Source organism: Melitaea cinxia, chromosome 21 (assembly GCF_905220565.1).
Source record: "Melitaea cinxia chromosome 21, ilMelCinx1.1, whole genome shotgun sequence".
NCBI lineage: Eukaryota > Metazoa > Arthropoda > Insecta > Lepidoptera > Nymphalidae > Melitaea > Melitaea cinxia.
The window spans coordinates 6662488-6674289 of record NC_059414.1 but is presented as its reverse complement, the minus strand read 5'-3'; the positions used below and the strand labels follow the sequence as shown (position 1 = coordinate 6674289).

Below are 11802 nucleotides of genomic sequence, written 5' to 3'. Positions count from 1 at the left end.
TAAGGTTTGAGTACGTTTTAAAAATGATTTATCAATAAAATACGATTAAATTTAAAATATTCGTGTATTTAATTAGATTATAAGTAGTCTTAAAAATACAGATTATACAATAAATATTTTTCACCTTCCGTTGTTGTTTTATTTGTCTATGGTCATTCAGCGGGCGAAATGTTTTGAGCGGCGGCTACGAGCGTGTCGTGGATATCTTTAGCGTACGAGATTTGAAGTCGTACTGTGTTTAAATACTGCGGGTAGCTGAGAGTTGTTTCCTGCTGAATAAAAAAAAAAACATTCATTTCAAAGTTTTTTGTTTATTTTTATTTAATTGTTGCTCATTGATGGTAAAGTTTTGTACCTAGCTAGTACTTACGAAACAATTCGTTTTGTAATAAAATACTACTATGATATGAAAAGTCTGATTATAATTGTGTCGTAATTAAAGTGAAAATGAATAAATAAAGTTAATTCTTAAAAATAACCTTGTTTTCCCTGGGAAGGATACTATAAACTCTTCCCTGTTACTAAAGTATCTTCCCCTGTGCTGAGTATTTTCCCTGGTCACTTATAGAACAAGACCATCACTTCAGCCTATTGCAGTCCACTGCTGGACAAACCCCAAGTTTGCGCCAGACATTATGGCGCGAACTCATGTGTTTTGCATGGGCATGGGACTATGGAGTCACCACGGTGGGCAGGCGGGTTGGTGACCGCAGAGCTGGCTTTGTCGCACTGAAGACGTTGCTGACACAGGCCGAAGGCGGGCGTCTTCGGCCTGTGGATTTCAAAGCCAGCCGTTGGATGGTTATTCCGCCATCGGTCGGCTTTATAAGTCCCAAGGTGGTAGTGGAACTTTGTTATCCCTTAGTGGCCTCTTTCGACACCCACGGGAAGGGAGGGGGTGGCTATATTCTTTAGTGCCATAACCACACAGCGAAGAAGAACGAGATAAAACCAACTTTATTGGCCACTTTGTAAACATTTTCAAATTAGCAGTGTCAATAAAAACATGAATCCTTGAGTAAAAAAAAAAAAATACCCTGCCGCCACTTCCATTAACTTAGAATGACCTATAAGATAGATTTACCGATTTATTCGCTAGTTTGTAGCACAGAAGAGCTTATGTTTCATAGGACTAAGTTCTGACGCTCATACGGTTTTTGATATTACCTACGACACTTTATTTTCTGTTCTACGTAAAAATAGATATAATGTCTTAGTTACAGATTTCTGTAATCAAAGTTTACAATTAGTAATCAACTTAGTGAATGATAATTTAAAAAAAATTGTAAGCAATCGATAAAATACAAAACTAATTAAACCTTCAACAGCTTTTCACGGTAACTAATTATTATTGTGGCTTTCTCCACAATATCTAAATGTAACGTAAAAAAATGCAACTCATAAACTTTGTAATGTGCGTACATATATAAGCAGCTGACACCTAACAGCGCCCAAATATGCGTTCCTCTTATAAAATTCGCCTCCAACGCCCGCAGCGTTTTTTACGTTAGTGGAACAGCAATTTCAGCGGTTGTGGTTGATGGCGTTGTGGGCCTTTAGTGGAACGCGCCATTTATCTTATGAATTTTCGACCAGGAACACGTGACACGTGTTGACTGAGGCAAGTTTAACATTTTTACCCATCACAAAAGTGCACAACACCGCTAAAGAATTTTTCATTTCAATAATTAGTACCTGGATGACAGAGCTTTGCTCGTTTGTTTTTGTGAATCGTGTTTATTGGAATTTATACATATATAGGGTAAAAAGGGGTATTACCGGTCAGGCGACAATGCCGGTCACCGCAATATTTTAAAAAATACCGTGTTAGTGCTCTCTCATGCATTGCTTGAGTATGGCGTAAGCGTTCCCCGCGCCGATGCTACGATCCCCGCTCAGTTCCAAGTAAGCGTCAGGCAGAATCACACGTCAGATTGTTTCGCGCCACTTTTTTATAACTTTTTGATCACGGAATTTAACATGTGAGTGTCTTATTTTGCGTATTTTATTCTTTGTTAGTGGTAATTGTTGCCATTTGTTTATTTATCTACACGTTGAGTTATATATTTCATGCTGTTTGGGACAGGTTTTTGTTAAAATTATTATAAATCAGAAAAGTATAAGGATGGCTAATGCCGGTCATGCTGACCGGTATTACCCGCTAGTTTTTTTTACAAATAGATATTTTAGACTTTTTTATTCAGTTATTTTTTATGTAATTTCCTTTTTAGATGTCGGGATTTCGAACTAGGAGAAAAAAATTGAAGGCGAAATGGAGCCAAGATGATATAAATAGGGCATTTAAGCTTGTCGAAGACGGAACCGCGATAAGAGAGGCTGCACGGTTGAATGGTATTCCATTTTCAACCCTTCAAGAAAGGCTTAAGAGCAAGAACCAGGCGTTACCAGCTATGGGAAGAAATCCAGTCTTCACGAAAGAACAGGAAGCGGAAATGGCAGACCAAGTGAAGTTTCTCGGCAATATATTTTATGGCTGCACTGCCATTCAAATAAGGAAAATGGCTTATGAATACGCTGTTCATAATCACATAAAGCACAATTTTAACAATACTTTAAGAATGGCTGGGAAGGATTGGCTTACAGGATTTATGAAGCGAAATAAGTTGTCTGCTCGGAAAGCTGAGGGCACGAGCCTGAATAGAGCTAAAGCTTTTAACAAGCATGAAGTTTCTATATTTTTCAAATTACTTGAAGAGTTAATGGAGAAATATAAGTTTTTACCAAGGAACATATTTAATATGGACGAAACTGGCATCACATCAGTGCATTACCCGGGAAAAGTGATAACTGAGAAAGGCCAAAAACGTGTAGGCTCTATAACCTCTGGTGAAAGAGGGACGACAGTTACAGCTGTGTGTGCAGTAAGTGCTATTGGAAGTTACATTCCACCAATGCTTATATATCCTCGTCAGAGACATTCACTGGCACTGGAAAACGATGGTCCACGTGGTGCAGTATACCGGTACTCGAAAAATGGATGGATCAACGAAGACCTTTTCATAGATTGGTTGAACCACTTTGCTGCTGTCACAAAACCTTCTAAAACTGAGCCAATACTTCTCATTTTGGACAATCACAGCAGCCACATTTCTTTGAGAGCTTATGAATTTTGCAAGGAGAGTAACATAGTTATGCTGTCATTACCACCACACGGCTCCCACCGGATCCAGCCCTTGGATGTTTCCATTTATGGTCCTCTCAAAACTGCCTATAAGCAGGAATGCAATATTTTGATGAAAACTGAATTAGGACGAAAAATCACACAAAACGACATTGCCTCGCTTTTTAGAAAAGCTTATCAAAAAATAGCAAGCATCCCAAAAGCTGAAGCAGGATTTGCTGCTACTGGAATATATCCCCTAAACCCAGACGTGTTCACGGATGAAGACTTCCTAGCTGCTGAAATTTTAAACAGCAGTGAATTAATGATATCCGTAGAAGAAAGGCGCAACCAGGATAATAAAACTCCAGAAGTTCAAACCATCTCACTGAACACAGAACCACACATGTCATCATCCAATTCACCATCACTTCTCATGGACCAAAACCAAATAGCACCAGAAACTAATATTGTGGAATCTACTCAAGTTCTGCTCCCTTTCATAGATAATGCCACTCCATCTACTTCAGCAGCTACCGCCAAAGATCTTCTACCAGTTCCAAAGAAATCCACAAACAGTAAGAAAGTGCAGGGAGCCTCTCGAAAACAACATGCAACAGTACTCAAAAATACTCCTTTCAAGGAAGCTCTGATACAAAAAGAAGAAAGAAAATTGACGAAGGAAAAGAAGAAACAATGTGGCGTAAAAATGAAACTAGAAACAAAGACAAGGAAAAGACCAGCTAAACCTGCTACTGTCAGAAAGGTGAAAAAGAAGCTGCTTCAGGATAATAACAAGGATCAAAATTTATCAGACTCGCAAATCGATATGGCTGACGTACGCGATGATGATGACACCGATGTCGAAGATCTTGAGAACAAATGCATGTTATGCGACGATTATGGTCGCAACAACGAGCTTTGGTACAGGTGCGTACAGTGTGGCCTTTGGGCGCATGCCGAGTGCTCGGGTTATGAGTCACCCGAAGGCTACGTGTGCGATTTGTGCCGATAAAAAGCTTGACCGGCATTGCCAACCTGCCGACCGGGATTGCCCGCCATGTCGGTCAATACCGGTCAAAGTTCTTTTATTTTTAAGAGTTGATTATGGATTTTTTTAAATTAATATTGATCTCAATGGCTGTGATTTCGTAAGAAGAATACCTTAAGTTATGTTTTATAAAAGTTTTTTAGATAAATACTTATTTTTAACAGATTTATAGTTGTTTTCATTTAAGTGACCGGTAATACCCTTCTTTACCCTAATAACGGACCCGGCAGACATTACCCTGCTCGGAAAACAGATGCCAAATTTGATTCACACCGATAGCAACGCCACCTATCGGGTCCAATTAGGATAAAAACTACCAATAAGTTGAACCTAATGTAAGCATCTGTAATGCTTATAAAATTTGATAAAAATTGATTCAGTAGTTTCGGAGTTTATCGCTAACATACATCGCGACACGAAATTTATATATATATATATATATATATAAACGAGATATACTCGTTTAAAGGTATCAGATAAACATTAGGAACAAATGACAAAAGGCTTGTCTTAAACAATATAACTTAATTATCAATAGTTACTAAACAACATAAAAATATAAATATTAATAAAGCACTGGTTTATAACTATTCAGGGTACTACAGAAAAAAATTATACATGCAATAAAATTCCTTGATAAAACCGTATTATGGTTATGCGATAAACTCGAATAATCTGCTTTCCACAAAATATAGGAAAACTACATAACAACCACTGATTAAACTATCAACTACTTACATCACAAGTAATTAATGATACAAATAATAATAGTTAGTACTTTAATAAATAAGATCGTGACTTAAAAAAAAACATGACCCTATAATATTCAGAGTGTCGAATAAAGTAAGATTTATAATATACAGCTTATTACGAAAAGCTACTGAGACCATAAACAAACCTCATCGGTCGCGTAACTTTTTTTAAATACCTAAATATACGTCACACGGTAAATATTTTTATTGTTATTTAATGTGGGTCACGCTGAACATGACCTAATTAAATGAAATGTTATATTTACGATTGATACTTTAAAGATGACCCCGTATATTTTTTGATGCTAATTAAATGAGAGTTTATGATAAGGTTTCAAACTCACAAACATGTTTATTTTTATGCTTAATTATCGCCTAAGGAAATATTTATATCTAACTTATCCGTAACTACCGTAAACATAAAAGTACTACATATATTTATTACTTAAAGATTAAAAAAATAACACATGTTTATTAAAATGCATATTAACGTTTTTTTAACCGACTTCCAAAAAAGGAAGAGGTTCTCAATTCGACTGTATTTTTTTTTAATGTATGTTACATCAGAACTTTTGACCGGGTGGACCGATTTAGACAATTTTTTTTTTAATCGAAAGGTAGTGTTTGTCAATTGGTCCCATTTAAATTTATTTGAGATCTAACAACTACTTTTCGAGTTATATCTAATAATGCGTTTTTACTTGACGCTTTTTTCGTCAACCTATGTTGTATTATACCGCATAACATTCTACTGGATGTACCGATTTTGATAATTCTTTTTTGTTGGAAAGGGGATATCCTTAGTTTGGTACCATAAGGAAACCAGGATCTGATGATGAAATCCCAGAGAAATCCAGGGAAACTCTCGAAAATTCGCAATAACTTTTTACTGGGTGGACCGATTTTTAATTTAATCGAAAGCCGATATTTATCATGTGCTCACATTTAAATTTCATCGAGATCTGATTTGCACTTTTGGAGAAATCTTTGATAATGCGTATTTACTTGACTATTTTTTCGTTTACCTACGTTGTATTACTTGTCGATATAATTGAAGTCGGTTTTTTCGGAAGGACAATTATTATTATCAGTATCATAATGAGAACTGTCAGTTTATAATTTAGCTTACGATTCAGTCTGTAATATCCCACTGCTGGGCATAGGCCTCTTTCACCATGAGGGAGAAGGATCGGAGTTTAATCCACCACGCTGCTCCACTGCGGATATATTGCTTACGAGTAACGATTGCTATCAGGTGTATATGATAACGACCAGGAGCGACAGGTTAACTTACACTCCGAGGCGCGGTCCACGCGGTCGGCGAGATCCACGAGCACAGACAATCACACCGGAAATAAATATTCGAATCGAACTCGTGACGTGCTTCGGTGCCGCCGACAAGGCACATGCACCATTACACCAGGACGGTCGTCATAACATATAATTATCTACTACTATTATTATATTTTAACCGTCCCTGAAGCAAAGAGCCGCGTAAGGAAAAAAAAATAACCTTACTTAGTAATTGTAGTATACCATACCATACAGATGTTACCACCAGATTACAATTTAAAGGGTTACAGCGAACATATTAGAAGCTGACAATTCGCATATTAATAAACAAAAAAATGTTTAAATTAATAATGTACCTAACATGTACCTATCTAAGTTTTATTTTTTGTCTCATGATAATATTTTTCGTCGTTTAATTAGTGGTAAATAGCATTTGTTTCCAAGGCGTTGGCATCATATACCGAATATAAGTAGGTGTGATTTCTGAAGTTTATCAATATAATAATTTTGTTAAAGCGTATTTATAATTTTTACAATTAATTTAACTTCTATTTATTCGAAAATTCTTCTTTATTATTACAAATAATATAACTTAAAATTGCTATGCGTTCAACTCAAAAAACACAAGAAGGCTGGACAAATTCTAACCGATGTTTATTTAAAGTTTTCTAATACATTGTAGAAGGTTCTCAGACTGAAAAATTAAGAAATTGTGCAGAAATTTGGAAAATTTCCGAATAAAGTTACGAATATTTCAACTTCATACGTTTGGCGGTTCGCAGCACAGTATAGTTCGCGTCATGTAAAAAGAACGCTGAAAGAAACTGGGGGGTGCGTTTGCGCATGGGTATACTCGCGCACAAAAGTACTACTGTTTTATTTTTTAATTAGGCATTCACTCGCGGCTTCGTATAATGGTTATCGGTAGGTACATTAAAAAATACTAGAAATACCAGTGCGAATAATTCGGACTAAATAAGTATAATAATTAGCACTTTACAAAATTACATTTTTTTTAAACAAAAGCAATAACAAATTTTTCAGTTATTGAAATGTCGTATTCAAAAATATTAATTATCTTTACTCTCGATATTCCTATCTTAATAGTTTTTATGTGTTTAAAATGATAAATTGATATTTGTTTTTTAGTGAAATAAATAGTAAATGGAGTTTTACAAGTGTTCGTATGCTAATGTCTTGTGAAAGTGAGTGATAAATGCGGAAAAAACGTGAATTACGATTGACAGTGGTTTGTTTGCCAAATAAGACTGTTCCAAAAAATGGACAGTACGAAAAAGTTTTTTCAAAAGTTGGCAACACTGTAAATCGCCTTTGTGCATTTCAACAACCAGCGTTCTTTTTACATGACGCGAATTATATATTATAAATAATTTTTCTCACTTCTCTATGTAAAACTATTTTGTAATTTAAAACTTTTGTGCGCGATAATATTTTGAGTCGACGTCGAACTGTCCAACCAATAGCACACCGGTAAGGATGCGACACGTGATAAACACTCCCATCTCCTACCTCATACCACCAAATAGACCGATAAATCGCTCGCTGCGCAGCTTCAAGGCCAGCGTTCTTTTTACATGACGTGAACTATACACGTCGGTCGGGTCAGCTAGTGTTATAATATATTTTGCAAACAAAGGACACAAGATGGTAACCCTATTCATATGTGGCATGTGACAAACAAACCGCGGAACTGGAAAGCCTTGTTGATAATATTTATTGCAATATTTATAAACGATTACAGAGAATCGAGGTTACTTCACGAGATAAAAAACCATTATTATTCATGTCTCAAATTAGTTAACTTTTATAAAGTAATTCTTCAATTTAAATCAAAATTACAATAGAATAATATATATATATATATATATATATATATATATATATATATATATATTAGCCAAAATGTGTGGATAAATCACATAGTGATTTCCATCCATGTTCACTGGCCGTACAATAGATAAAATGTATGAAAAATACACAATTACAATTTCGTACATTTTGACACGTTGTTGTTGTCTCTAACCCTTTAAATTTTTTATTAAATTCTTTGTACACCGCTTTTAAATATTTCCGTTCATTTATAAATATTAATTATAACTACATCTGAACAATACAAACGCATCTTGTAATAAATTGTACACTCAATATTATTTAAATAATTAAGAATTTTTATATCTATTTATTATTAGCTGTGGCCGTGACTGCGTCAGCGTGGAATTAAGAAAAAAGTATTGTTACGTTCGCAGAGGTACAAAATAAATAAATATCTAAAATAAAAGTAGCCTAAGTTACTCCTTATTACATCAGCTATCTGTCAGTGAAAGTCCAGTCAAAATCGGTCTAGCCGTTTCAGAGATTAGCCGGATCAAACAGACAGATGTTATTTTGGAATATGTACCGTGTGTACATCCATATTCATTCAGTAAAAAGCAGTTATTTTAATATTACAAACAGACACTCCAATTTAATTTATTTGTATAGATTTTTGTCATGAGCGCATTACATCAAAACTAATAAACAGATTTTGATAACAGGCGCCCAAAAATTTTCCTAAACTTAGCCAATGGGAAGATCTAATCTATTATCATTTAATTTTTGACAAAGTTAATTTAATGCAGCACCATGTTATTACGATCTGACTTAAGAAAAGCGCGTAATACATATAATATGAATAAGTACCTGACTAGTAGGTCCAGAATCCAATCTCGATGGCATAACTGTGAGTGGAAGGTAATGGGCTGCAGACTGTGCTTGTTGTATACACGTTGTTGCTGTTCTCTGAAATAAAAGTACATGTATATTAATATCATGAACAATTTAGTACACTACAAAACAAATTTCCTTTATACCACCATAGGAAAAATTATTAACGTAGACAATAAAAGAGAAAACAGAAATAAGAAAATGTTCTAAAAGAGGTTGTATCGCGATCTCTTCCTGGCAGCAATATACTAAAATCTTAATAAAAAACTTCTTTAAAATGTTACATAATGGATTTCGTGGAAATCGAGTAGTGACTCAATATTCCAATTGTAGTGTATGTACATACAAATATTGCATTCGGGAGTTTCCTACTTCGATAGGCCTCTTTTGTACTTATAATTAGTTATTTACTTATTGTATAAATAAACGTATCAATGGAGGAGCTAATGAAGTAGAAAAACGCATTTACGCAATCGTACGACATATCGCGTCAATGTGATCGAAATATAAAGCCATTAACACACGTTATACAACTTGGACTTTATTTTGAGTATGAACATCATAGTTACTATTAATTGAGCATTATTTGCGATCATATTCTAGACAATGGCTTAGTTATAATTAAGCCATTATCTAAAATTTAAATATAATGTCCGATTTAGGGGTTTATGAGGATGCAAAGGTTTTTGCAGATATGTAGATGGTTATCTACATAGGTCATAAAAATAAAAAAGGCCTTTTAAAAAAATCAGATTTGTTTACATTTATTATAACACTACTCTGACCTCAAGGCGTGATATTTTATGGCCTGTATTCCTTCTTTATAGTTTAGATTTCTAATAGCAAATTATTACTTCCAGAATTTATCTATTAAAAACAAACTACATTTTTCCCTTCATAACATTACTATGCTCTGGTGTTGCTAAATATAGTTATTATAAAGAGTTTTACTGGTTACATACAAAATGAACTATTACTAAGCAGAACTAAGAGACATCAAAAGATAGGTATAAATAAATTGATAGTAAAGTATTCTCGAATGAAAACCCAGCCTAACCAATTAAAAGTACATTGCTTGTTATTATAAGAGTGATAGAGTCAAGCAAAGAGATCACAGATAATGTCTATAATAAGTAATTCTGATTGGTTGCCGGGTCAATAAGTTAATTGTTACACTGAGATACATTCTTATTTACTTTGACTGTTACAAAGTAACATGTAAGTAAATACAAAGTGTTAGAAATTTCCAAATTTTAGCATTATTAGGTGATAATTTATATGATTATTGAATGTTATGAATTGCTTTCACCTATGCATTGGTCATTTGAATGGCATTTATATTATAGCACTATTGTTAAGTTTTCTTTTTTAATTTCTACATCTACCTCAATGTTTCTTATACATTGTAAGGTCAAATGGTAGATAGGCTCTATTTTATCAATTATATAACCCATTAAATTTAGAAAAAAACGTTTAACTTACCAGATGGAGTTCCATTTGATCACAAAGAGAGAAGAATTCTTCCAAGTTTTTATCAAATCTCGGTACAGGATTGTCCATACCTTTTCTAAAGTTAAAATATCTCTATTATTTACACAAATCATACCTATTCTTTTATATATATATATATATATATATATCTTTACCTGTCTTCACATTTTTTTAAATTTGGTCAATTTTAAATTTATTTAGTAATGAGCTGTAATTTCTTACTTATTTATATTGTTCACTTATAATTTCGACTATAATATGCCTACCTACATGTGCTTTATATAAAACGCTAAGCTAAATAGAAAAACGACGCCTAAAAAGATGCATTAAATAAGATGTTGTATATATAGATTTGTAAGATCAAAGTCTGAAGGAGAGTCTCTTGGGTCAGATAGTTAATACTTAGTAGTAGTAGTAGTAGTAGTAGTAGTAGTAGTAGTAGTAGTAGTAGTAGTAGTACTAGTAGTAGTAGCATTTTCAGAACATATTCAAGGAAACATATTTTCATGAAATTTAAATATAGAACAAAAATATTTTATGATCATCTATTTTATAAATTCTTCCATATTGAATAGATCAATTTTTTATTGACTTCATAACTTACTGAGTATTAGAATCAATGTTGTAATTTTGATGTAGAATTTGGGCTGCAGATTTTAATGTCATCTGAAAAACAACAGATTTACTTTTAGTGAATATTAATAATATTAGGTATTTAATTGCTTTGAAAAACATATCAATTAACATTTTATTTTAGAGCACTTAGCCTGTTCTAAATATGACTGAATAGCTTTACAAATTTAATTACTTACGGGTAGCGATTCACGTAGAGAACTCATCAGTGTTTTAACTTTAGTTATGTTATCCATTTTGTCCTGTTGGGGCTGCTGAGGCATTGCTGGCTGCATTTGTTGAGGTGAAGGCACTGGCATAACAGAAACAGGCATTTGCATACCAACATTAGGATTTGCACCTACAGGGTTCATCGGCACGTGCATATTCATTTGATTCATGATTAATGTTATTTATTAGATAAGATAAGGATTTAAATTTCTTTACTTAAACTTTCAATTTTCAGTATTTGTTTTTTTGTTTAACATCAAAATCATCAGTCAATCAATGTCATTAATATTTGATAATTACCATAGACTATCCAAGAACTAGTCAGAAATATTACCACAACACTTAATTAAGAAAATTTTATTATGGTATTCCCAAATCACTTTTTTTTAATTAAATTATTTAAACTATTATAATCTTCCTAATCTCTATTACTCTCAAGCAGATCATCTATACTTAATATTATAAAGCTGAAGAGTTTGTTTGTTTGTTTGCTTGAACGCGCTAGGTCCGATTTGAAAAATTATTTC

The 11802-nt window shown here is 33.6% G+C and overlaps 1 protein-coding gene across 2 annotated transcripts; it reads right to left on the bottom strand.

Moving 5' to 3' along the window:
* Nucleotides 1-45: 45 nt before the first annotated feature.
* On the bottom strand, nucleotides 46-11567 carry LOC123663983 (mediator of RNA polymerase II transcription subunit 29). Of its 2 annotated transcripts, none has more exons than XM_045598618.1 (5): nucleotides 11245-11567; nucleotides 11037-11098; nucleotides 10424-10508; nucleotides 8918-9016; nucleotides 46-272 (listed from the first exon to the last, which is right to left on the bottom strand). In XM_045598618.1, the coding sequence occupies exons 1-5, from the start codon at nucleotides 11443-11445 to the stop codon at nucleotides 153-155; spliced, it is 567 nt and encodes a 188-aa protein (XP_045454574.1). In that variant the 5' UTR covers nucleotides 11446-11567; the 3' UTR covers nucleotides 46-152. The 2 variants fall into 2 exon arrangements, with proteins under 2 accessions (XP_045454574.1, XP_045454575.1); XM_045598619.1 differs by having other exon boundaries at nucleotides 46-269.
* Between the last annotated feature and the right edge of the window lie 235 nt (nucleotides 11568-11802).

Bases quoted from the DNA above. Each gene is read 5' to 3' on its own strand.
- LOC123663983 (XM_045598618.1), bottom strand. From the start codon at position 11,445: ATGAATCAAATGAATATGCACGTGCCGATGAACCCTGTAGGTGCAAAT. The intron at 11,099-11,244 runs GTAAGTAATTAA...GTTGTTTTTCAG, and splicing joins CTCTACGTGAATCGCTACCC to ATGACATTAAAATCTGCAGC. The intron at 9,017-10,423 runs GTAAGTTAAACG...CTTTTATTTCAG, and splicing joins ATCAAATGGAACTCCATCTG to AGAACAGCAACAACGTGTAT.